At 41.2% G+C, this 25,270-nt stretch overlaps 1 protein-coding gene across 1 annotated transcript in view; it reads right to left on the reverse strand.

Moving 5' to 3' along the window:
* Positions 1 to 3,060: 3,060 nt before the first annotated feature.
* Positions 3,061 to 25,270, reverse strand: part of CEP76 (centrosomal protein 76) — a 1,583,298-nt gene continuing 1,561,088 nt past the window's right edge. Inside the window, exon 12 of the mRNA XM_044067192.1 lies at positions 3,061 to 3,454. Coding sequence (XP_043923127.1) covers positions 3,316 to 3,454 — 139 coding nt within the window. The 3' untranslated portion in view covers positions 3,061 to 3,315. The remainder of the gene's footprint in view (positions 3,455 to 25,270) is intronic.

Raw genomic sequence — 25,270 nt, forward strand, 5'->3', positions numbered from 1 at the left:
ACCCTCTTTCTTCCTTTCTTTCTGCTCTCCGTAACTACTTATGACTGTCTCAGTAGGTTTTTTCTTTTTTGAGTACTGTCCCTTTCAAGATAGCTTCTAAATATTCTTCCTGTATTTTCTCCATTAATTCATCCCAAGAAACATTTTCTGGTTCATTCTGACTGACGATGTAATTCAATACATCATCCTGCAACCCTCCCAACTGGAGGGTTGTAACAGTACATCCTCAAATCACCATCTCCTTTGACTCAGAGAACTATTCTTTTTGAAAAAAAAAAAAATTTCAGAATCCTACATAACTCCACACACATCTTCTTTTGAGATGGTGTTCACCTCCACTCTTTCAACTACTTTTTCCATGTCACGCACAGTCCGCACAGCCACCACTGCACTAGGAATGGGACATGCCCATGTACTCACATTGTACAAGCTGCGAGTAGGGGACGTTCCCCAATGCCCTGAACAAACTTCCCCTAGCAGTACAACCACCACCTCAGGTGTCACCTAAAAAAGATGCTACTAGCCTACAGGGACTAACCCGATCAACAAAAGGATAAATAAAAAAATAAGAAAAAAAAAAAAGAAGGGCTGCCCTACCACTGACCCAAAGAACTGCAAACAAGTTAGCATTACCATCATCATTTGTTAAGCAGTGGAACACATCACTATGGAGCTCATAATCAATTATGTGAGCAGCATACATAGCCTTGATCTTAACTGGTTTGGCTTTGTGAAAGACAGTTCATCCCAAATAAACTTTGCAAATTTCTTTGAGAAAGTCAGTAAAGCATAGAATGGCAGGATATTGGTACAACCTATCTACTTAGATGTATCCAAAGCCTTTGACACTATCACACATTCCAACATCATTGAGAAAGTAGCCTGAATAAATGTCAACCTTTAGATAAGTCACTAGTTAGCAAACTTGATCTTAGACAGGAGCCACACATTTAGGGTAGGTTGTACACTTTCCTTGAAAAGGTAGGTCATCAATGGTATCCCAAAAGATTTTGTTTTGGGGACACTCCTCTCTCGCATATACTTTGCTGATGTGCATATTCACATATTGGAGAAAAAAATAAAAAACAGAGAAACTAGTGACTAGTGTTCTTAAGACTTTGTTAATGAGCTCAGTCACAATAATTCCCAAAAATCAAGAAAACTAGGCAGTGTTCCAAAGGAACAAGTCTGTGATGCTTTGGAACACTACCTGGTTTCCATGATTTGGGGAATTATTGTTAGTGAGCTTATCAATGAAGTTTTAAGAGCACTAGTTTCTCTGCTTTTTTATTTTTTCCTCAGCACTTGTGGTAGTGAGATTGGAATTAGACAGATTCCTGTGCTTGTTCATTTTTTCATATTCACATACTGGCTAACATTTTGTACCCCAGAGTGCCTTTGTTTTACACAGAGTCAGTCTTCTACTCCTTCTACCCTAACAAATTCCAAGAAGGTCTTTCTCACTGTGGCACTGCTCAACACTGGAGGCTTAAACAAGAAAATGCCCACACTTGAAAAGTTCCTGACCATTGAAAGCATGCACATGCTCATATTACCAAAAAACAGTTTAACCTTTCTTCCTCTAGCTGATTAGGTGTGCTGATGACTGCAGACTTGGAGTTATCAAGTCACTGACATCTATATCTTCCAAAATGGCCTAACCCATACAAACTATCAGTTTCAAGACCATTGTCTTAAATTCAATGCAGACAAATGCAGTAGTCTTCTCTCTTTGGGAAGCAGGGACACTCTTAGACCTACCTCATAAATGATACTCCCCATAAAATAAATACTGTCATAAAAGGTTCAGTTACATTTGTGGACATTTTTTGGCTACTATTAGGAAATCCTTCTACCTAATGTCGTTAATAATTAAGACATATCCTGCAGGTCCTAGGAAGTTACTGTGCCTCTATACTCCTCCCTTATCAGACCCATATTAGATTATAATGCCATCTTTTGTCATGTATCTATCCAGGCATATTGCCGAATTAGAAAAAAACACAATGCATTCTCACCATGAACATTTCAAGTATGAGCTCTCTAGAAATTGAAAACATCAAAAAGCCCCATCACCCTGCATTGTCTCCTACAGATTTCCATGTGACAAACCTCTGTCTTACCAGGCTGCAAACAACCCAGTCTTGACTGACCATTTTTGTGTTCATAAAACAGGTAGCATCACCTATACTCATCCTAGGCATCTAAGTAATATTTATATAACGAGTTGGTAGAATAGATAATTCTCTCAAAGGATCCTCTACCTATGGAATAAGCTCCCTCTGCATATCTAATAAAGCAGATTCTTAACTCTCTTAAATCCAGCATTGATAAATGAAGGGGATCTGTAAATTCACCCCTAGTCTAGCTCCTCAGACCTAGAAGGGGCAAGTATTGGGAATTGCAGATGCTAGGATTCAAACGATCTACTAGACTGACAGCCTAGTACACACCTGACTAGCCTAATCTGCAAGGATGTTTATTTATTTATTTTACATTTGTTTACCGGGAAAGTCAGACTGTTACCACAAAAATCTGCATCCACACTTTGCAGTGATTTGCTGTTAATTTAAGTTGATGTATTCCTAATTATTTCTTCAACCAGTACAAAGGTCTGCTCATTCATTATGCCTTAACCTTATGTATTTTTATCCTTCACTAGTATCACTTTGCAACAATTCTACCATTGAAAGTTTTATACCTTTTGATACCGTTTTTGGTAACAGTCGGACTTTCACAGTAAACAAATGCAAAATAAATAAATAAATAGCCTTGCAGATTAGGCTGGTAAGGTTTATGGGTCTATCATTTGTAACTTTGCATTCTTAACTGGAGCTTTTCTCCCTGGGCTCCTCTGAAAAAGCACCTGTGTCCAGTCGGACTTTGCCGGTAAACAAATGTAAAATAAATAAATAAAATAAGCAAATGCTTTGTAGAAATTGTAGAAAAGAATTACAATATCTACTAGAAATAAACAGCTTGATGGTAAATAAAAAGTCATCAAGAACTTAAAACTTTTTATAAACAATTTAGTGTTTATTATAATAAAATAATCTCTCTGTATATTATATAAAATACCTTACATATTTAAAATCTTTTTTTGCAATATCAATACATAAATACACACCATACAAACACATTGCTAAAGAACTGATTTTTCCAAAGCCACATGATGGGAACATACATTTGTCTAGACTGTCCTGTAACAGAAGTACTTCACAGTACTTTATATACACAAAGACAGTCCAAATTAATAAATATATGAATCCCTATAATGAAAACAGATGTACAACGAAGTATCACATTAAATTTGCATCAAAGTACAGAGCGGTATTTGCAAGCAAACATAATCCACAATGCACATGCAGATTCAGGGTATGTAAACACTCGTACGCGAACTGCAAGTCGAACATGGTCTCCACGACAGCAGATGATTTCTTCACAAAAAGGGGACCTGTGCAATAAAAAAAAACACAGTGAGTGAGTAAGTGGTGTGCAAATAGGTGATGTGTGTGATTATATGCAATTTTCATATTACATCTGTGAGAACTGTCCTGCCTGGTGATACCTCTACAAACAGGAAGATGGTCTAAACACTACTGACACCCTTCTTCAGATATTCCTTTACTTTTGCACATAAGTTATTTGTATCAGTTTGAAGTCAAGAATTTAGAACTTAATGACAGCCAACACCACACTCACACTCTCCAGACATACACACATGCACAAATACATTCCTTTGGCTCAGTGACAGTAAAGGAAAAGGCCAGGATATTTCTATCACTTTTAGGTTCATATAACATTTTACTATTGTTAAACCTTATATCTTGGAGAAGAATAAGGCAAACCAAACATCTACCACTTCAACCTACTACTTCTACTCCTATAGTGGTCTCTCCAAGCATTCCTCAAGGTACTACTTCAGTCTCTTACTTAGCAAAATGAAATCTCTCCCTATTATCTCTAACTGTACGTCATTCCATACATACACAGGTAGCAAGCACTACAGAGACTGCTTCTGGATCCTCTACCTCCTTATTCCAACATCATAGTAATGACATCTGCTATAAGCCACAGTGGTACAGCTGTAGTGTTGTTGCATCACAGCAAGAGGTTCTCCTGTTCGATTCATGGCTGGAGTGCCTTCTGTGTGGAGTCTGCATGTCCTCCCCGCAGTAGAGTGGCCTCCGAAAGACATGCATGAATGGGCGTGCCTTTGCTGAAGGTTGGGCGTCGGGCTGGCAACTCGGCACCATAAAAAATCTACTGCCAATCATTAGCGGACCGGAGTTCCACTGTAGCGACTCCTAACTGGGAAAAGCCGAAAAGACAAACAACAACAACATAGTAATGGCATCTGCTAAAGTTAATTCAGCTCACTATTACTTATAAAGAAATCATCTCAGTGTTTTTTGTCAAGTAGAAAATTATATCAAGCTGATTACGTCACTGACAGACCCTCAACAATGTTTTATGTGAAGGGAAGGTCTCTTCTTTAAACAACTGACAAGTATGATCATATCATCTTTCTGACCTGTCAGCATAAACTGTGGCCATCCACAGAAACTACCCAAAAAGTACAGATACACAGTAAGTTACCATACATGTATGCCTTCAAGGGACTCTCTTTCATTACCGAAATCAGAAGTCAAGTGTTAGGATGGTAACAAAGAACTTCTGTAGTAGTCTCTATCTCTGTCCACACACATGCCTTACTGGCAGAGATGGCCCAGCTGTCACATTAGGTCCTGTTCCAGGAGATGTGCTTAAATATCTGTGGGAGAACCAAGAATAAAACATGGTGCTTATGACTACAAGAAACTGGAGTAATAAAGATGACCCCCGTGGAAGAGCACAGACTTTGTGATGGATAAATAATAAGCAGGCAACATCTAGTGAAAGAAATCTCTGGATATCCAGTGTTACCTTGATGTGCTGCTGTACTGTGTTATTCAGGGATATCCAGTGTTACCTTGATGTGCTGCTGTACTGTGTTATTCAGGGATATCCAGTGTTACCTTGATGTGCTGCTGTACTGTGTTATTCAGGGATATCCAGTGTTACCTTGATGTGCTGCTGTACTGTGTTATTCAGGGATATCCAGTGTTACCTTGATGTGCTGCTGTACTGTGTTATTCAGGGATATCCAGTGTTACCTTGATGTGCTGCTGTACTATGTTATTCAGGGATATCCAGTGTTACCTTGATGTGCTGCTGTACTGTGTTATTCAGGGATATCCAGTGTTACCTTGATGTGCTGCTGTACTGTGTTATTCAGGGATATCCAGTGTTACCTTGATGTGCTGCTGTACTATGTTATTCAGGGATATCCAGTGTTACCTTGATGTGCTGCTGTACTATGTTATTCAGGGATATCCAGTGTTACCTTGATGTGCTGCTGTACTATGTTATTCAGGGATATCCAGTGTTACCTTGATGTGCTGCTGTACTGTGTTATTCAGGGATATCCAGTGTTACCTTGATGTGCTGCTGTACTATGTTATTCAGGGATATCCAGTGTTACCTTGATGTGCTGCTGTACTATGTTATTCAGGGATATCCAGTGTTACCTTGATGTGCTGCTGTACTATGTTATTCAGGGATATCCAGTGTTACCTTGATGTGCTGCTGTACTGTGTTATTCAGGGATATCCAGTGTTACCTTGATGTGCTGCTGTACTGTGTTATTCAGGGATATCCAGTGTTACCTTGATGTGCTGCTGTACTGTGTTATTCAGGGATATCCAGTGTTACCTTGATGTGCTGCTGTACTGTGTTATTCAGGGATATCCAGTGTTACCTTGATGTGCTGCTGTACTATGTTATTCAGGGATATCCAGTGTTACCTTGATGTGCTGCTGTACTATGTTATTCAGGGATATCCAGTGTTACCTTGATGTGCTGCTGTACTGTGTTATTCAGGGATATCCAGTGTTACCTTGATGTGCTGCTGTACTGTGTTATTCAGGGATATCCAGTGTTACCTTGATGTGCTGCTGTACTGTGTTATTCAGGGATATCCAGTGTTACCTTGATGTGCTGCTGTACTATGTTATTCAGGGATATCCAGTGTTACCTTGATGTGCTGCTGTACTATGTTATTCAGGGATATCCAGTGTTACCTTGATGTGCTGCTGTACTGTGTTATTCAGGGATATCCAGTGTTACCTTGATGTGCTGCTGTACTGTGTTATTCAGGGATATCCAGTGTTACCTTGATGTGCTGCTGTACTATGTTATTCAGGGATATCCAGTGTTACCTTGATGTGCTGCTGTACTATGTTATTCAGGGATATCCAGTGTTACCTTGATGTGCTGCTGTACTGTGTTATTCAGGGATATCCAGTGTTACCTTGATGTGCTGCTGTACTATGTTATTCAGGGATATCCAGTGTTACCTTGATGTGCTGCTGTACTGTGTTATTCAGGGATATCCAGTGTTACCTTGATGTGCTGCTGTACTATGTTATTCAGGGATATCCAGTGTTACCTTGATGTGCTGCTGTACTGTGTTATTCAGGGATATCCAGTGTTACCTTGATGTGCTGCTGTACTGTGTTATTCAGGGATATCCAGTGTTACCTTGATGTGCTGCTGTACTGTGTTATTCAGGGATATCCAGTGTTACCTTGATGTGCTGCTGTACTATGTTATTCAGGGATATCCAGTGTTACCTTGATGTGCTGCTGTACTGTGTTATTCAGGGATATCCAGTGTTACCTTGATGTGCTGCTGTACTATGTTATTCAGGGATATCCAGTGTTACCTTGATGTGCTGCTGTACTATGTTATTCAGGGATATCCAGTGTTACCTTGATGTGCTGCTGTACTGTGTTATTCAGGGATATCCAGTGTTACCTTGATGTGCTGCTGTACTATGTTATTCAGGGATATCCAGTGTTACCTTGATGTGCTGCTGTACTATGTTATTCAGGGATATCCAGTGTTACCTTGATGTGCTGCTGTACTATGTTATTCAGGGATATCCAGTGTTACCTTGATGTGCTGCTGTACTGTGTTATTCAGGGATATCCAGTGTTACCTTGATGTGCTGCTGTACTATGTTATTCAGGGATATCCAGTGTTACCTTGATGTGCTGCTGTACTATGTTATTCAGGGATATCCAGTGTTACCTTGATGTGCTGCTGTACTGTGTTATTCAGGGATATCCAGTGTTACCTTGATGTGCTGCTGTACTGTGTTATTCAGGGATATCCAGTGTTACCTTGATGTGCTGCTGTACTGTGTTATTCAGGGATATCCAGTGTTACCTTGATGTGCTGCTGTACTATGTTATTCAGGGATATCCAGTGTTACCTTGATGTGCTGCTGTACTATGTTATTCAGGGATATCCAGTGTTACCTTGATGTGCTGCTGTACTATGTTATTCAGGGATATCCAGTGTTACCTTGATGTGCTGCTGTACTATGTTATTCAGGGATATCCAGTGTTACCTTGATGTGCTGCTGTACTGTGTTATTCAGGGATATCCAGTGTTACCTTGATGTGCTGCTGTACTGTGTTATTCAGGGATATCCAGTGTTACCTTGATGTGCTGCTGTACTGTGTTATTCAGGGATATCCAGTGTTACCTTGATGTGCTGCTGTACTGTGTTATTCAGGGATATCCAGTGTTACCTTGATGTGCTGCTGTACTATGTTATTCAGGGATATCCAGTGTTACCTTGATGTGCTGCTGTACTGTGTTATTCAGGGATATCCAGTGTTACCTTGATGTGCTGCTGTACTATGTTATTCAGGGATATCCAGTGTTACCTTGATGTGCTGCTGTACTATGTTATTCAGGGATATCCAGTGTTACCTTGATGTGCTGCTGTACTGTGTTATTCAGGGATATCCAGTGTTACCTTGATGTGCTGCTGTACTGTGTTATTCAGGGATATCCAGTGTTACCTTGATGTGCTGCTGTACTATGTTATTCAGGGATATCCAGTGTTACCTTGATGTGCTGCTGTACTGTGTTATTCAGGGATATCCAGTGTTACCTTGATGTGCTGCTGTACTATGTTATTCAGGGATATCCAGTGTTACCTTGATGTGCTGCTGTACTGTGTTATTCAGGGATATCCAGTGTTACCTTGATGTGCTGCTGTACTGTGTTATTCAGGGATATCCAGTGTTACCTTGATGTGCTGCTGTACTGTGTTATTCAGGGATATCCAGTGTTACCTTGATGTGCTGCTGTACTATGTTATTCAGGGATATCCAGTGTTACCTTGATGTGCTGCTGTACTGTGTTATTCAGGGATATCTCTGTTTTTTGTTTACACCCAAAAAGGAGTCCAAACTTTGTTAGCAGCAGAGTGAAAGGGCACTTGGCAAAAGAAACTAAATGAAGACCTCTCTGACATGGGACCCTGTCAATCAATTGACAACAGGTTCTATGAATGATGCTTGTTTACAGAAATATCACAGAAAAACACCTTCAGCTATAGTGGAAGTTTCACTTTTCTCCAAGTTTGGGGGTGTGGAGGGTGTTCCCCACATGGGGGATGAAGATGGGGCTTGTCCTTTGCAAAAAAAAAAACAAAACAAAAAAAACTTACTTTAAAGATCACTGGATGTATTTCCCACATGGAGTAAGCAGGGGACTAAATAGTCAGCAGTACACCACACACCACACCTGACCAAGCCCATCACAATGCACATAATCTATCACATGCTGATGTTTTAAAGATTAACTTGCCTAAATCAGAAAGACCTCCAGAACACAAGACAGGCACAAAGCACACCCAGAAAGTTAAACTTGCCACTTTGCATAGCACAAGAAATTCTAAAATCATAGATACTGAGTCCATAAGGCAGATATTTATGCAACCAAACATTCTAGTTATAGATAAACATCAAAAAGATCTGCTTGTCATATATTAGCTAGCTATACAGCTCCCTCTATGACCACAAAAAGACATAAAGCCTATTTACAGAAACTGGAATTACTCAGTATTAAATTCAATACCATTTTCCTAGGTAATCCAACTACAGCCTGTGACTCCACACCTTACTAGAGTTCAAGCAAAGAGACTCATGGACTTTGTCAAAACAAATGCTCTGGAACAATAAGTCATGGAACCCACTGGGGGGGGGAACAACAACTCAGATTTTGCCCTTACTAATATGGGGGCATGTTGCACCATCCCTTGGGTATCTTCATCATTCATTAGGTATAGCCATAAAGCCATCTCATTCAAAATAAAACTGAAACCAGAGAACCCTTCCACCCAAAGTACCTTTAAAAATTTGTCTAAGGTAAACTACTTACTCCTAAGTGATAAACTGACAAGTTTAAATCCACACTAAACCCAGTTAACGCCACTGAATATGCAGAAATGTACACCACCACATTATATTGGCATGTAAACAAGTTCACATCTGCAGCCGTGCCCTAGAGAAACAAGAGCAGGGTAAACCTCAGAAACAACCCCCCTCGGTGGAACCACAGCAACAAACTTTATAATAAAAGGACAAGAGTTTTTAACAAAAGTAAAGAATAATTCCCAGAATGATAGAACTCTTGTCACTAAATAAACAAACAATGAAGGAGCTTAATATAATTCTCCAAAGCCAAGTTTTGGTTAAAATACCCACTGAAGCCAAAGACAATCACAAGGCCTTTTTTAGCTATGTTTGTAATCTCAGACGCGCAATGAAGCAATGCACTGACTGTTGGTGAATGATGTTACCTACACTGAGGCTAAAGATATAACTAACCTACTTGGGTATTAAATTCAGCTCAAACTTTACCACTCTCTCCCTTCCATCTAACCCACAAATTACACCTGAAATCAACTCACCTCCAGCTACTGCACAAAACCAAGTCCTGAAAGTGACATCAAAAGCTAAAAGTACTACATTGATGACCCAGACAATATCCCTAGATAGCATGACGTATGATTTAGCTGAGACATACACAGACACACACACAGACACACACACACACACACACACACACACACACACACACACACACACACACACACACACACACACACACACACACACACACACACACACACACACACACCGACACACCACTGTTCAACCTCTGACTCCATTCAGGTTTTGTAACAAGAGAATGGAGAACAGCTCCAGTCATTCCCCTTCAAAATGGAGGACCTTCCACAAATTCAGGCAATTACAGACTCATAAGTCTAACCAGCAGAAATCACACACTAAACTCGAGTAAAACAAAAAACCAGGACCTCCAAATAAAAAACTTTATTCTCTCTCTGACGTCTCGGCAGAAAATGCCTTCTAGGAGGAGAGAATAACGTTTTTTATTTGGAGGTCCTGGCTTTTTTTTGTTTTTTGGTTCAGAAGTCTAATCAGCCTCATATTCAAAGCCATGGAAAGCCTTATGGTGTACCTTATCAATAAGAACAATGGAATCTCCAAACACTGGACCTGTCTCATTTTGGATTTACCAAGGGCAAGTCATGCTTACTCACCCTGGTGGACTTGTCTGAAAAGGTCGGCAAAGCACTGGATGAAGATAAAACAATACACACCACATACCTCAACCTGGCCAAGACTTTTGACACAAGCCCCCACTCTGGCATAGTAGAAAAGCTAAACACACTGGGTATAAACCCCTATGTCACCCCCTGGTCAGTCAATTGGCTCACAGATAGGATGCAGAAGATCAAAATAAGGGAAGCTACCTCCACAGAGAGACCAGTAACCAGTGGAGTCCCCTAGGGTTTAGTGCTGGGACATCTCCTCTTTGGCATCTACTTCTCCGAATTAAAAGGCAATACCAAAGGGTTCAGGCTGACTAAGTTTGCAGATGACTGCAAGCTGGTAGCAGTCACTGAATCCTCAAATGACTGGAAGGTTTATCTCAAACAAAAAAAAAAAATGGTAGCAGAATCATGGACTGAAACTAAATGCCAAAATAATGCATGATAACATCCTTTGGCAAGTCGTCTACACTGGGGAATCTACCACATTGACAATACGTCCCTAACAGCTGACAAGTAGTTTAGGATTTGGGAACTTATGGGGACCAAAATGTGTTCACTGTTTTAAGATTACACTTCTATATTATGCAGCTTTCAAACAAAGGGATTACAACTAGAATTAGAGATTTATTGCCCTCTTTACTCAGGCCTCATTAGGTCAGTCATTGAGTATAATGCACCCTTTGGCATGTACATGTCCAAACCATGCAACAATTGGAATGCCAACAGAGATACCTTACTAAAAGGATACAAGACCTAAACAATATGTCCTACGTGAAATGCCTCACAGCCCTGTCACTATACATGGCATCCATAGACTGCTAAGACTTGTGTCTGGCATTCAAGGCATTCTCTGACCCAGTAGTGATGTACCTACTGCATATCAGCAAGTCAAATGGCATCAGGAATAAGTCCAGGGACAGGGATATTTCACTCAGAATATTACTGCTCAGGAACAGACTCCCCAGCCACATAAAACAAAGTTCATCATCATCCATATTGAAGTGCAACTTGGATCTATGGATAATTAAAAAAAATTACCACAAGACTGCCCACTGAATGGATATAGGCAGCTCCTAAATGATTTATAGCAAGCACAGGTCCTGTCAAATTATCTGTGTTATGATCACAGTTATTCTCACCAGGGGTTATATATCACTATCAACCATATGATGGGTAAGGCCAATCTAACACCAAAAAGGATAGGGTAATTCAAATACTAAAAGAGAGATTGACTAGGCTCAAAATGGACTGCAAGGGCAGCTGACTTAGTACCTACCTATGAACATATGTGAGTCTAGACAAGATGGCATTTGCTTTATGTGAATTGTATGCAAACATAACTTAAATAACATACTGCAGATACGTGTTTCAAAATGTCATTCCCAACTACTTAAGTAATTTTTACTGTTTAATGAGATGTAAATTTTTCTTCTTAGGTTTTATATGCTCTACCAGCTTTTATGTCAGCAGGATTTCTCATTTCCCACTTTTCCAATTAAGGGATAGATGATGCCTATTTTGACTTGCTGTAACCTTGAAGATAAAATCAAGGCTAGATGAAAGGGTAACTACAATTTTCTTACTGAGATATAAGAGAGTGAATCTTAAGCCTCATTCAGTTGATAGTTAACCTGATCTGTATATTATTTACTGTGTATATAAAGTAATAACTAAAGGAAACAAAACTGTTTCTCCCTCTTATTATTAGACCTTATTTAGTGACCATAGCAAAACTATATAAGAAATTATGCAAAACAGGAAACTTTGATAATTATGAAGGTGTTATCAAAATTTTCCTATGAAAACTTGACTAAATCACAGATAAATGAAAATATGGTTGTATGACAACCTCACCATAAAAATTCTGTTAGGATACTTCTGCATCTCAGTTTCTGACTAAAAGGAATTAGATGCAGGGACACACCTAGTCAAGTGCCCCAGAACATTTGAATATCCTGGTATGGGTTAATATATTTTTTTAATCTTTGTTACCCAGATGAGTGGGCTGGTCTGAAAACCCTGGTCTGAAGACAAATACCTATACCTTACATCATCTTAGCCTCCCTTCTTCACACTTCTATATTCTATCAATTTTCCTCCCTGGCTTTCTCTCTAAATATACCATAAACCCGCTCTTTCTCTCACTTCGTAGTGCAATTCCCGTTTGTATTATACTAACTTACCTTTAATTTCTCTGTAAACTGACTACATTTTTTCTATTAAATCATTGTCATATAACATGTATCTATTCTTAACCAATGTTTTCATGTTATGTCTAATGACGTATAATTTATTTAAACCATAGCTGTTTTTTTTTGTATTATTTTTAAAGGCTGTAAAATTATTGCTCTTAAAATGTTTTGCAATACTTTGAAGCCTCCACTGAAAATAGGCTTCCACCCAGTTGGACTTTCCCAGTAATCAAATGTCAATCAATCAATCAATCAATAAATAAAAGCCATGACCTGGGTGCACACAGGGACATAACACAGAAGGTACACAATACAAAGCATAGTAGCAGACAGTACACAGATTATTATACATACACTGTAGCATAGCTGATATACACTACAAAGCAAAATTAGCAGCCAAAACACAGAATGCAGTACAACACATTGTGTAGTACATTGTGACAGTGTAGTCATGGTGTATGCTAGTAATATACTTTGCACAGTTTATGACAAGGAGAATGACATGCATAATATAATTTGCAAACATTAATCAGACATTACAGAGTTAATAAAACAGAAAGTACTAAATATTTGTTTACAAAAGTGAACTAGAGACAATTTTAATCTACCTATACGGCAAAAACGGCACCTGTTACTATATATAGTGGTGGTTTCTGCAGTGGCAGTACCACTGTTTTACTAATTACTAAGTGATTCTATATATGTATTTATAATAGAAGTTACTCCCTAAATTGCTGTAGTATTTTAACAGTAATTTAATAAAAAGGTCTTAAGTCTAGAAATATGATTAATCCATCCGATGCAAAGACACATGCCTGAGACTCAGAAAAGACAGGCAGTCAGTCCGTAAGATCTTCTCTTACTTTTAGTCAATCAAAGAGTATAGATATGCCTGGTGAAGAGAACAGTCCTCATTAATTTGTAGTCTCTTGCTTGGCTATGGCAAGACTGACTGTAAAATGAAAAAAATCCTCCTAGCTTTCAAACAGGCCAAAAATCTTAAGGGAAGGAATAACAGTTAATATCCTTCTTAGACTGATCTGAGGGTCTTTTTGGAATTTCCTAAATGTGTCCCCCTTCAAATTTTGAGTCAGGCATCAGCTGTCAGTGTTTGGTTGTGCACTGGCTGGGAGAATGACATGTCTGCATTGCCCCTCACCTGTGCTGCCCATCAGAACAGCTCTTACTGGATGCATGAGTGAGAATGCTGCTTCCAGAAGGCTTTCGGGTACTACCAAATCTTCCCCATGTGATGCCTAGCTAAGGGTACCCTCAGGGTGATGTAGGTAATTAAACTAAGGGTTCTAAGGAATTCCTTCACTGTTGAGGAGGACCTCTGGGCTTAGCTAAGGATGAAGTCCTCCAGGAACGACACTTTATCCATTGGTATATATGTCTTGCACTCCATCATGTCTAGGGTGGCTCCCAAGAATATCTTGGTTGTGCAGGAAGTCAGACAGACTGGACTTTGGTGCCAGAGTGAAATCCAGTGTGCCCTGCAGGTCTCTCATCTATCTGGGCTTGCAGTAAGCAATGTCATCTAGATGTGGACAGAACTGCACCTTTATGGTTCTCATGACGAATGTCACTGGAGCTAGACACTGTATGAACATTCCTGGCGCAGCAGAAAACCAAAAGGGTAAAGATGTAATCTGGAACTCCAGTGCCTGCCTTGAAGCTGAGAAATGTCCTGTGTTCTGTGCATATGGAAACATTTAGATATGTATCTTGATGACTAGAACAACCATGAATTCCTTGGAAAAGAGTAAAGGCAGAAGAACCTGCAGGGTAAGCAATGTGAATATTTGGGGAAAGATCTAAGACTGGTCTGCACAGACTCTCTCTTGGATACCAGAAAGAAACTAGCACAAACTTCAAAAGCATCCTCTCCCTGGCAGACCTCATTTTTCCTTGTTGCCACAACTGTTCAAGAAAGGTCATGGCTAGCCCAACTGGTCTTCCAGAATGGGGGTGGGGTGGCATTCTCTTGAAGACAGAGAAGGCCTGGAATTTGATCTTACACCCTGATAAGACAAAACTTGTTTGGTGTTTGTTAACTGGCTGACATGGCCTGGTATAAGATTCTTTTTAGCCACTATCTAGCCCACATGGCAAAACAAAATATAAAATACTCCAGTAGAAAGATCCAAAATAATCCACAGTGGACTAGACAGACTTTGTGGAATGCAAACATCTGACAGTGATGTGGGCGCATGTAAACATGAATGTACAAAATACACCATAAGTTATTAACTAGCTAATCAAACTAGGCAACATGTAAATTGTAAATACATATTTACAGTATGCAGAATAAATGCAATTTACAGCATAGACAAATAGAGACATGGTTGTATGAATGTTTTGTCAAATAATTAACTAACTAAAAGGCTATATAACACACAGGCCATATGAACATATTTACAAATGACAAGAAAATCCATCTCAGTATTAGCACAATTCAGTAATGGGAGTATAAGAGCAATAAGGTTCAGAATTAACCAGACTCTCTGAAGCAAATATGTTTATAATCTTTATCCAGATTATCATTCCTTTTTATTCTTTGCCCAGATTATCATTCATTTTATTAAGAGGGTGACATCGTCCAGACTGATAACTTGTACCAAGAGACAGGGCCAGTCTACAGAAGGATTTTTCACAAATGCCACAAAATAAAACTGAGGGTTGTTCAATATGAGGGCAGCATTTGAGCAGAGAAAGTAATCAGAGTCTTGTACTCAAAGTTTGTTAGCCACTGGGGGCACTATCTGTTATTCAACAGTGTGCAGTTAAGTTACTAAGTAGACAGGTAGCCGTGACAGAGGAAGGGAGCCATATGGCCTTTCTTATGGAGGTGAAGTGATAGTAATTTGCACTGGCAAGGTGGATAAATCTAAAAATCTTATTTTCTGTAGCTTGCAGTAATGCAGTGTTATAGCTTGACAGTGCAGCAATGTGTAGGAAAGCAGAATACACTGTGGTGAAGATTTGGGACAGATAGGAAGAAGGCAAGGAGAAATGAGGGCATACAGCAAAGAGATGGATGGAGTGTGTGAAAGAAGACCTGTGACATACATGACAGCCAAATATAACAGTGGCACTGAATCAAGAGAGATGGTGACAGCAACACCCCAACCTCATGGAGAAAATGAGGAAAAAAGGGGCTTGATGAAAACAATGACTGGAGCAGTAAAAGGTGAGGAGTATACCTGTCTAGGAATAAGTATGCTGATAGCAATAGCCCACCATACTTCAGCAGTTAGTAATTTTGAGAAACTGTAGGCTGCTTTAAGCTGCAGTAGGACACTAGAGGTGATCATGTAAGTGTGTTTATGGAAAAAAAGACTGCTGTCTAAAGGGATAACAATACACTTCTGTTCTGAACTGAAAGGAAGCAAATTACCACAGGGGTCAGTAATAGATAGAATGGTAATATTAGCTAGTGTTTTGAGTATCCGAAATATCAAGAGAGTATATTTATTTGTGTTGAATGAAAGTTTATCATTAAAAAGCCAGTTCCAGATAACAAAATAACTGTATTGTAGTAAAAAAGCTACCTGATGTGGTGATTTGTGAGCCATGGTAAAAACTATATTGTCTGCATACAAGGTTACACTGAGATGTGGAATGTTCTGAGGGAGACTGCTAATGTAAAGAGAAAAGAGAAGAGTGGCTAAACATGGACCCCTGTGAACACCTTTAGTGAGATAACATGCTAGAAAAGTGGTTATAACTACATACAAAGAACGGACTACTGTTAAAACAGTTCTTTAACCAGGTGATTACTTTTGCGGAGAAACAATGGTCTGTGAGTTTAAGCAGTAGCTGGCTGTGATTCACTCATTCAAAAGCTTTTCTTAAGTTTAGAAAAAAAGCACTGTAAGCATACCATTTTCCATGATTTTAAGTATCTGTGAGGTTAAAGAGAATACTTCTGTTTGAGTCCTGCATTTTAGCCAGAAGCCATGCTGTTTGTCTGTTAGGAGGTTATGTTTTTGAATGCAGTCTAGCATCTGTTTATATGCGTTTTTGAAAGTTTTCTGCAAGTGGACAGATTGTCAATTGTCCTGTAGTTACCTGCAGATATGGGATTAGGTACTTTAAGCCAAGGGATGATTACTGTAAACTTAAAGCTAGAGGGCACTGAACCTGTTAAAGCAGAAATGTGTAAAATATGAGCTACAGGTTTAGAGACAAAACTTGCATCATATGATAAGACTTTAGGATGTAAATTGTGAATGTTTGGGTTATATTTATAATCTATGGAAGAAGGGCATTTTTCATTTTGTTTGTTGGGCAATGCTTTAAAACAGAAGAGGAGATAAATGATGATTTTTGTGTAAAGGACTAGATGGCAGGACTAGAAAAAAATGGCTGGGTGGCTTCTATGCAAGTAGTGATATCAGTATGTACGTACAGTCTGCAACATGTCAGAAGTCAGCTTGGATGAAGAACGGGATTCTGGAAAATACGTTTTTGTAGCTAATTAATTTGATGGTGCGCCCAAATTAATTATTGTTGCCAAGATGTTGAACACAGAGTTTCTTCAATATTGTGCCTTGGCTTAATCAGATAGGATTCTGGTATCCCATTTTAAAGTCTGGTAACATTAATGTTTTGTCTTCTTAAAGGGATCTTTCTCGTGTCTTTCCAGGTGTTGTTTTAATTCTGAATAGCTGTGTACAAGTGAGAAAAGATCCAAACAGCAAAAGATGACTTAATGAGTTCTTTTGACTAACAGGACTGAAAGACATACAAAATGACCTTCCAACAGTTGTTTTATAGGAGACCGAGATAGCCCCTGAGCAAGGAAGATGGAGAAAGGGGTTGATGTGGGAGTAGGGTTGAGGGAGGTGGGGGGTGGGTGGATGCTTTCTGTCACTTTTTGCTTTATTGGGGAGACTGGTTGGGCTGAAAAGATATCCAAACCTTATGCTTTTTTTTCAACCCTGTTACCTTTGCTTTCTGAAGGTTCTTTTGTTTCTAGCCTACTGCCTTCTGGCTTGGCATCTGTAGAATGGCCAGTGCTTTGATGGGTAGTTAAAATTAAACCTTGGTACTGGTGTGTAAAAGAGCACCACCTTTCCTTTTTCTAATTTTCTAAAAATTACTTGGGTTGGAAATATAACATTTTTTTTTTATTTTGTTTTTACTGAGGGGAACATTAAGCAGCTGCCCCTTGATGACTTTTGTCAGTGGCAGTATTCTGTGCTACACATGCCTATAGAGCATTAATTATGATGTTGTCACCATATAAAGCCATATCTTTGAAACAAGCACACTTAATCATGTGCTTCACTATGTTTGGAGTAATGAGGATTAGTCCAGAAGAAAAGAAGTTATGTACTCACCATAACGTTCCATGTTTGTAGTACATCTCACCCTTCATTCTTACATATGGGATCAGAGCCGATCCTCGGCTCCGACTCGGCCTATTTACAAGCTGGAAGTCTTCTAGGTGGCTCGTGGCTAGGTAGGTATCCCATGGTGCACCAGTACAATCCCCAGATCTTGTTTGCTGCTAACTAGGAGAGATAATAACAAATATACAAAAGAAGCCAATACTAAAAGGTCTCCATAAAAATGGATAATAATAATTTTCTGTCTCCAGGTACTTCCAGGATGGGGGTAGGAGGGTGGGTTTGTAAGAATGAAGGGTGAGATGGACTACAAACATGGAACGTTATGGTGAGTACATAACTTCTTTATGTTCTGTAGTCCCATCTCACCTTCATTCTTACATATGGGACAGCGTCCCTAGCACCTAATTCTTGGGTGGCTCAAGGAAAAATACTCCTGAGTACCGTGGAACCAAACGATGCTCTACCTCTGGAAGCTAAATTCAATTTGTAATGAGTAATAAAAGTGTGAGGGGTAGCCCACGTTGCTGCTGCACAAATATTATCAAGTGGGACCCTGGTTTGAAAGGCAGCAGAGGTAGACTGAGATCTGGTAGAATGAGCCTTGATTTTAAAGGGTAAAGGTCTACCCTCAGAATTGTAAACATGAGCTATACAGCTAGAAATCCAATTAGACAGTGTTACTTTGGAAACTGGTAAGCCTGACCTGGATTCGGATAAGGAAATAAATAATTAATTGAAATAAAAACGTAACTGTCTATGGACACCCAGCTGATGAAACCTGTATTCAGCTGCATTGGAATGATTTGGAAAGAACATCAGAAGCTCTATGGATTAATTCAAGGTGGCATGAGAACAGACCTTGGGGACATAGGAGGGATTAGTATGAAGGGACACCCTGTCTTTGTGAAAAATTAGGTAATCAGGGGTTTCACAGACAATGCTTGCAACTCTGACACCTGTCTGGCCGATTAGATAGCCACCAGAAATAAAGTCTTCCAAGACAGTAATTTCAAGGGGGATGAATGAGAAGACTCAAAGGGCAGATAAGTTAATTTGAATAACACAAAATTTAAATCCCATGAGGCAACAGGTTCTTGAAAGGGGGGGGGTCTTAACAAAGTGGCACCTTTAAGGAAAGTTTTGCACAGCCTATCTCACATAAGATTAGAATCTTGAAAGCCTAGATGAAAATTTGAAATCGCTGTCAATTGAACTCTAATAGTGGCAGCCGCAGAACCCTGGTGAAAAAGCTCAGACATGAACTCCAAAACCACTGGAATGGAGGCAGTGTAAGGGGTCAAACGTTCATTTTGTCTGCCCAGATAGAGAATCTTCTCCATTTACTTGAATATAGTCTCCTAGTTGAAGGTTTATGAGAAGACGTAAGGATATGAGTCACGGAGGTGAGAAGTCATGAAGCCTGACTAGGGATGGAAATGGAGCAGCCACGCTGTCAAAGTGAGGGTGTGTAAGGAGGGGTGAAGTGAACTGACATGTGAGTCAATAGGTCTGGGACTGGGTCCAGAATCCAAGGATCATCTAGAAGAAGAGGCCCGAGGAAGGGGAACCAAACCTGACGAGGCCAGTAAAGCAGTAAGGAGCAATGAGAATCAGTTTGCTTCCCAGTCATTTCGCTTTCTGAATAACCTTGGAAAGGGAGGAAAAGCATACAGGAGACCCAGGGGCCAGTCGTGAACTAGTGCGTCTCTCGGTGACTCCTCCGGAGGGGGGATGAGGGAGAAGTAGCTGCTGCATTTGGCATTGATTGGGCTGTCAAAGAGATCGCAGCAAGGCTGTTCCCATCTGCGGAAAATCTGTTCCGCTGTTTCCTGTTTCAGAGACCACTCGTGAGGCATCAGGATTGCCAGGCTGAGCTTGTCGGCTATCACGTTGGTTGTCCCTGGAATGTGCATTGCCACCAAAAAACGCTGGGAAGATATCGCCCATTTCCAAACTCGCATGGCCTCTCAACAGAGTGGGTAAGATCTGGTTCCACCCTGTTTGTTGATATACCATACTACTGACATGTTGTCTGATTGTATTGCAATAGTCCCCAGAGGCAGAAGGTCATGAAGTGCTTGCAACACCAGGAGCACCACCCTCATCTCTAGAACGTTGATATGCAGGTGAGCCTCGTGATCTTGCCATGTGCCTTGGACAGTCCTGCCTAGATAATGCCCCCCCCACCCTATCTGTGAGGCATCCGTGGTCACAGTGGCAACGAGTTGGTGAGGAACAAATGAAGTGCCCGTGGTTGACTGATTGGGTAGAGTCCATCAAAGGAGATCTTTCTTGCAAGAGTCTGTCAGCAGAATGTGATGAGATAATGGTAGGTGCTGAAAGGAACATTGGGACGACAGGAGCCACTGAAGAATCCTCATGTGTCGTCTGGCTAGTGGCACTAGTAATAAGGTGGAAGCCATGGTCCTTAGCAGCTGCAGAATAGTCTTGGCTTTGACCTGTCCTAATGGAAAAGACGTTGAATTTGAAGAACCAGATTTTGTGCCCTTTCTACAGGATGACGAGCCAACATGTCTACTGTGTCTATCTCTGCACCTATAAAAATCACAGATTGAGAGGGCAATAAGGCAGATTTTTCCCAATTTATAGAAATTCCCAGCTGGGCACAAAGCTGAATGGTAGCATCCTTGGTTTGAAGGAGTAGATGCCTGGTGGGGGCGGTCAAAAGCCAGTTGTCCAGATATGGAAACACCTGGAATCCTCAATGTCTCAGGTGAGCTGTCACTACTGCCATACCCTTGGTGAACACCCTGGGGGCTGTGGCGAGTCCAAAGGGCAGAACACGAAACCGGTAATGACTGGCTCCCAGATGGAAGCATAGATGACTCCTCAATGCCCTGTCTATTTTTATGTGGTAGTAGGCGTCTTGGAGATCTATTGAGCACATCCAATTGTCTTTCCCTAACAATGGGAGGATAGACTGCAGTGTCACCATCCGGAACTTGTCCTTCTTTACTGATTCATTCAATCTGCTGAGGTCCAGAATGGGCCTCCAGTCCCCTGTACGTTTTGGCACTAAAAAGAATCTGAAGTTCCAGATCCTATTTGGTCTGCTGGGACGGTTGGGATAATTCTTTCTGACAGCAACTTGTTGACCTCTATAGTTGCCTGATCCCTGTGATTAGGTGGAACATCTGGGATCCTCTTGGGAACAAAAGGTGTTAGAGAAAAGGGTATGACATAACCTCTGGTAATAATACTTTGTACCCACTTGTCTTGAGTGATACCCAGCCAGGCTTCTGGATACAAAGAAATGCGACCCCCGACCGGCCCCAGAGAAGCACAGTCAGGCCCCACATCAGGAGCGCTGGTAAGGCTGGCCCCGAAAGGAATCGTGACCTCCCAGTTTTTGCCGACCGCCCCTGCCTCTAGGGCGATGTCTACCATTTCCTCCTACTCTGTCTCTGAAGGAGGAGTCACCCTGTGCATCCTGGAAAAACCTCTGGGACTTCTTGAACCACATCTTACCGCCCCTCTGACGCTTAGGGTATGGTCTAGAGGGAACAGTAAAACGTACTCCCATGGCAGAGAGTGTTTTTCCTTCTTGCTCGCACCGGGTGAGAGTGTCCTTTACCTTTGGTCCAAACAATGAGGAACTGTCAAAGGGGGCATTGGTAAAGGTAGACTTGAACGGTTCCGCAAAGTTACACAAATGCATCCAGGAATGACGCCTTAGGGAAATTCCTGAACCCGCTGCTCTACTTGCTCCATTGGCTGCATACGAAAAAAGCCGCATGGAAGAGTTGACGATAGAGTTGAAGGTGGACAACTGGGCAGACACCTTGTCAGGGACACTCTCAGTACATGTACCTTGTACAGAATCTCCTAACTCTTTAAGGAGATCTCTCTGAAGCCTTGTGAAGTAAGGTAGTTCAGCGATCTAAGGGTAAATGCCGCTGAAGAAAACATACGCTTCCCATATCTGTCCATAGTTCGAGACTTCTTACTCGGCAGATGAACAGAAGAAGAAGTCTCAGCTAGCTCCTTCTTAGTGGCCACCGCCACCACCATGGCATCTACGGGAACACCTTTAGACAAATAATCTTTTTCTGGGAGGGGGGGGCAGAAAAAAACTTATTCGGTCTCCTGGGGACTGGCTCCAGGGTATCAGGTGTATCCCACACCTTTCGACTAACTAGCTCCATAAGTTCATCAAAGGGTGGAGACACCCAAGAGGCTGAAGGTTGAGACCCGAAAGCCTTCAGGCACACTGACTCCTCATCAGAAGGGGTGACAGTGGGCCAGCCGCACCTCTGTTTAAGGATTTCCAGGATGTCTATGAAGGAGACATCATCAGAGGACGACTTGGGGGACCCTTCTGACTCCTCGAGGTTAGTGTCAGAGGTCAGAGACTCATCCTGGGAGTCTACATGCTTCCTCTTACATGTTCTCTTCCATTGGGCTCCTCAGAAGCATATTCCGGGGAGGTTTCAGAAGAGTGGGGGCCACCAGCCAGTGACTCCTAAGGCTGAGGATCTCTGCTGTCCATGGAGAGAGTAGGAGCCGAGACAGAAGTAGGTGCCTTAGGGGGAAAGAGTGTTGTTACCTCTGGTAGGAGCTGATGATCGGGACAGCACACTCCTCATCATCACGAATGCCGACCTCTCCGACTCCAAAGACCTCCCCGGCTCCGAGATAAATATAGGGTCCGAACTCACCCTCGCCGACGCGTCAAAAGGAAGACTCGGAATCAAAGAAGTTCGGTTCCAAGCATCCCTGTCAGGGCCGACTGGGGAGCTTCGACCCCTAGACAACGGACGGCGTCAAGAGTGTCGGAGCAGAACTCAGCTCCGAAACAGCCACAGGGGGATCTGGAGCCGAAGGTTCCAACAGTGGTACGAAACACTATGGCTCCGAAAGATCAGCATGGCTCTGAGGAGGAATGATCAAAGGGGGCTGGAATGGACTCACGTGGCTCCGGAACCGTCTGGGTCGGAGCCAACAGCAATTTAGCAAAGCAGATGACTTCAACAATCTCAGCACTACCCTCTCCACATCTTCTTCCGATAAACTCCTGGAAGACCTGGATGACAGAGTAGGAGAGCGGGATCTCTGAAGTATCGGAGACTTCAATATAGGGGAGACCGGTAGAGGATCCATAGACCGGCTCCGTGAAATGGTCTCAGCGGTCGGCTCTGAAATACTTGGAATTGACCCTGTAATCACAGTAGTGCTCTCAATCGGCACCGAGCTCTGTGGAGCTGATGAGGCAGTGGACTTATCCGTTTTAGTGATTTTAAGAGGTGGCCCCGAGACACCAGCTGGTGCTGAGGAGGGCCTCTTACAGGACTTTTCCTTTTTATATCCCTGAGATCTAGAAGAAGAGGAAGAGCTAGCCAGATCTTCCTCAAAGAAAGGTTTAAGAAGACCTTTTATGATGAGCTTATTTTTATGTTCTTGCAACACCCTAGCACTGAAAGATTGACAAAATAAGCAGGTTTCCTGTAAGTGGATGGCCCCTAGACAGTAAACGCAGTTACTGTGGCCATCCATGATGGACATCTTCTGTGAGCATTTAATACATTTCTTAAAGCCAGATGGCTTATGGTCCTTACTTTCTTTGGACATTCTCACAGAGATGGGCACACACACACAAAGAAAGAAGAAAAAGGGAGAGGACTAGGTCCTCTAATTTAAATGGGCCTATCCCTGCAGGAAAGAGAAAGACACCACGGGGACTAGGTCCTCTAACTTAAAAGGGCCTAGCCTGGGCAAGGAGGGGAACGGAAAACAACTAGGTCTTCTAACTAAAACAGACCTAGTTAAGATACAAAGGCAGGAAAGTCACACACGTAAACAGGAATACAGTGAAACTTTCAATATTTCAGCGTTCTGACAACACCACTAATCACAGACTTATGATGAAAGAAACAGAACAGAACCTTGTTCTGTTAACGACGCTAACAATTTAGCAAGCGGGAATCCGCCCAAAAACTTAGACTTATTCCTAAGAACAACACACAGCCTGAGTGCAAAAGGCACCTACAAATACTAATCTATTAATAACATCAAAACCAGTGCACAGGATACCAATACAAGCAAGCCATACGGCCAATTTACCAAAAGATTGCACACAAAGGCGCAATTATAAAGGTAACTATACTAAACTACGCTAACTATGCTAAACAAATATGATATAACAGATTAGACTAGAAAGTATGAAAATTTTGAATAAATTCAAAAAACTTAGCCAGAGCCAAAGAGAAGCACAACTGAACTCGTTGTCGCGGCAATCGAGATCTGGGGATTGTACTGGTGGACCATGGGATACCTACCTAGCCACGAGCCAACTAGAAGACTTCCAGCTTGTAAACAGGCCAAGTCGGAGCCGATCCCACATGTAAGAATGAAGGTGAGATAGGACTACAGAACATCTGTATTTTCATGGTCTTGTCTTTTACCTCTACTGCCTAATCTACTGTTTGTTTGAGGAACTTGACAGTTTGCTCTATGTCAGTCAAGTGACAGTCCTGAATGATGATTGGCCAATGTATACACCTTCCTATCAAATCTGTCTAGGATTCTCCTATCATTAGACTTGATGTAGTAAACCAGTTAAGAAAATAGTCTTTGATCAATGTCCACATGAACTGCTGCTTAACTTTCTTGACGCATCAGGATTTCTATTGCACACTCAGTACAAACTGACAAACTCCTGGTATTGAACTATTTATCTTACGTCAGCCTGACTTGTACATTTTTTATTTATTTTTTTATTTAGTTAACATTTGTTAACTGGGAAAGTCCAACTTGGAACTAAGCCAATTTTCAGCAGAGGCCTGGGGAGAAACGCTCTAGATGCATGTCTTTCTAATTGCAGTTAGAAATGTACAAGTACAGATGTACATAATATGCTCATGGCCAACAACTTCCCCCTCTGTCACTATACTTGGGAATCGTTTTCCTGACTTACAGACTACAGATGACCTGTAGATCTGGCATACAAGGCATCCTCCAACACAATACAATATAATGCTCCTACTGTACATCAGCAAGTGAAATGATATCAGAAATACTTGGTCTAGGGAGATCAAATCTTTTCTGCAAAATCAAAAGAATGGTTTGGTAGGACAGGTATATCTGGATACCACTGCTCTGGAACAGACTTCCCATCCACGTTAAACAAAGCTCATCCCTTTCCATATTCAGGCACATCTTGGATCTGTGGATGGATAATCGAAAATGTATCCGACAACTGCTCCCTGTACAGCTAA

Source organism: Protopterus annectens, chromosome 3.part1, assembly GCF_019279795.1.
Source record: "Protopterus annectens isolate FY-2018-M chromosome 3.part1, PAN1.0, whole genome shotgun sequence".
NCBI lineage: Eukaryota > Metazoa > Chordata > Ceratodontiformes > Protopteridae > Protopterus > Protopterus annectens.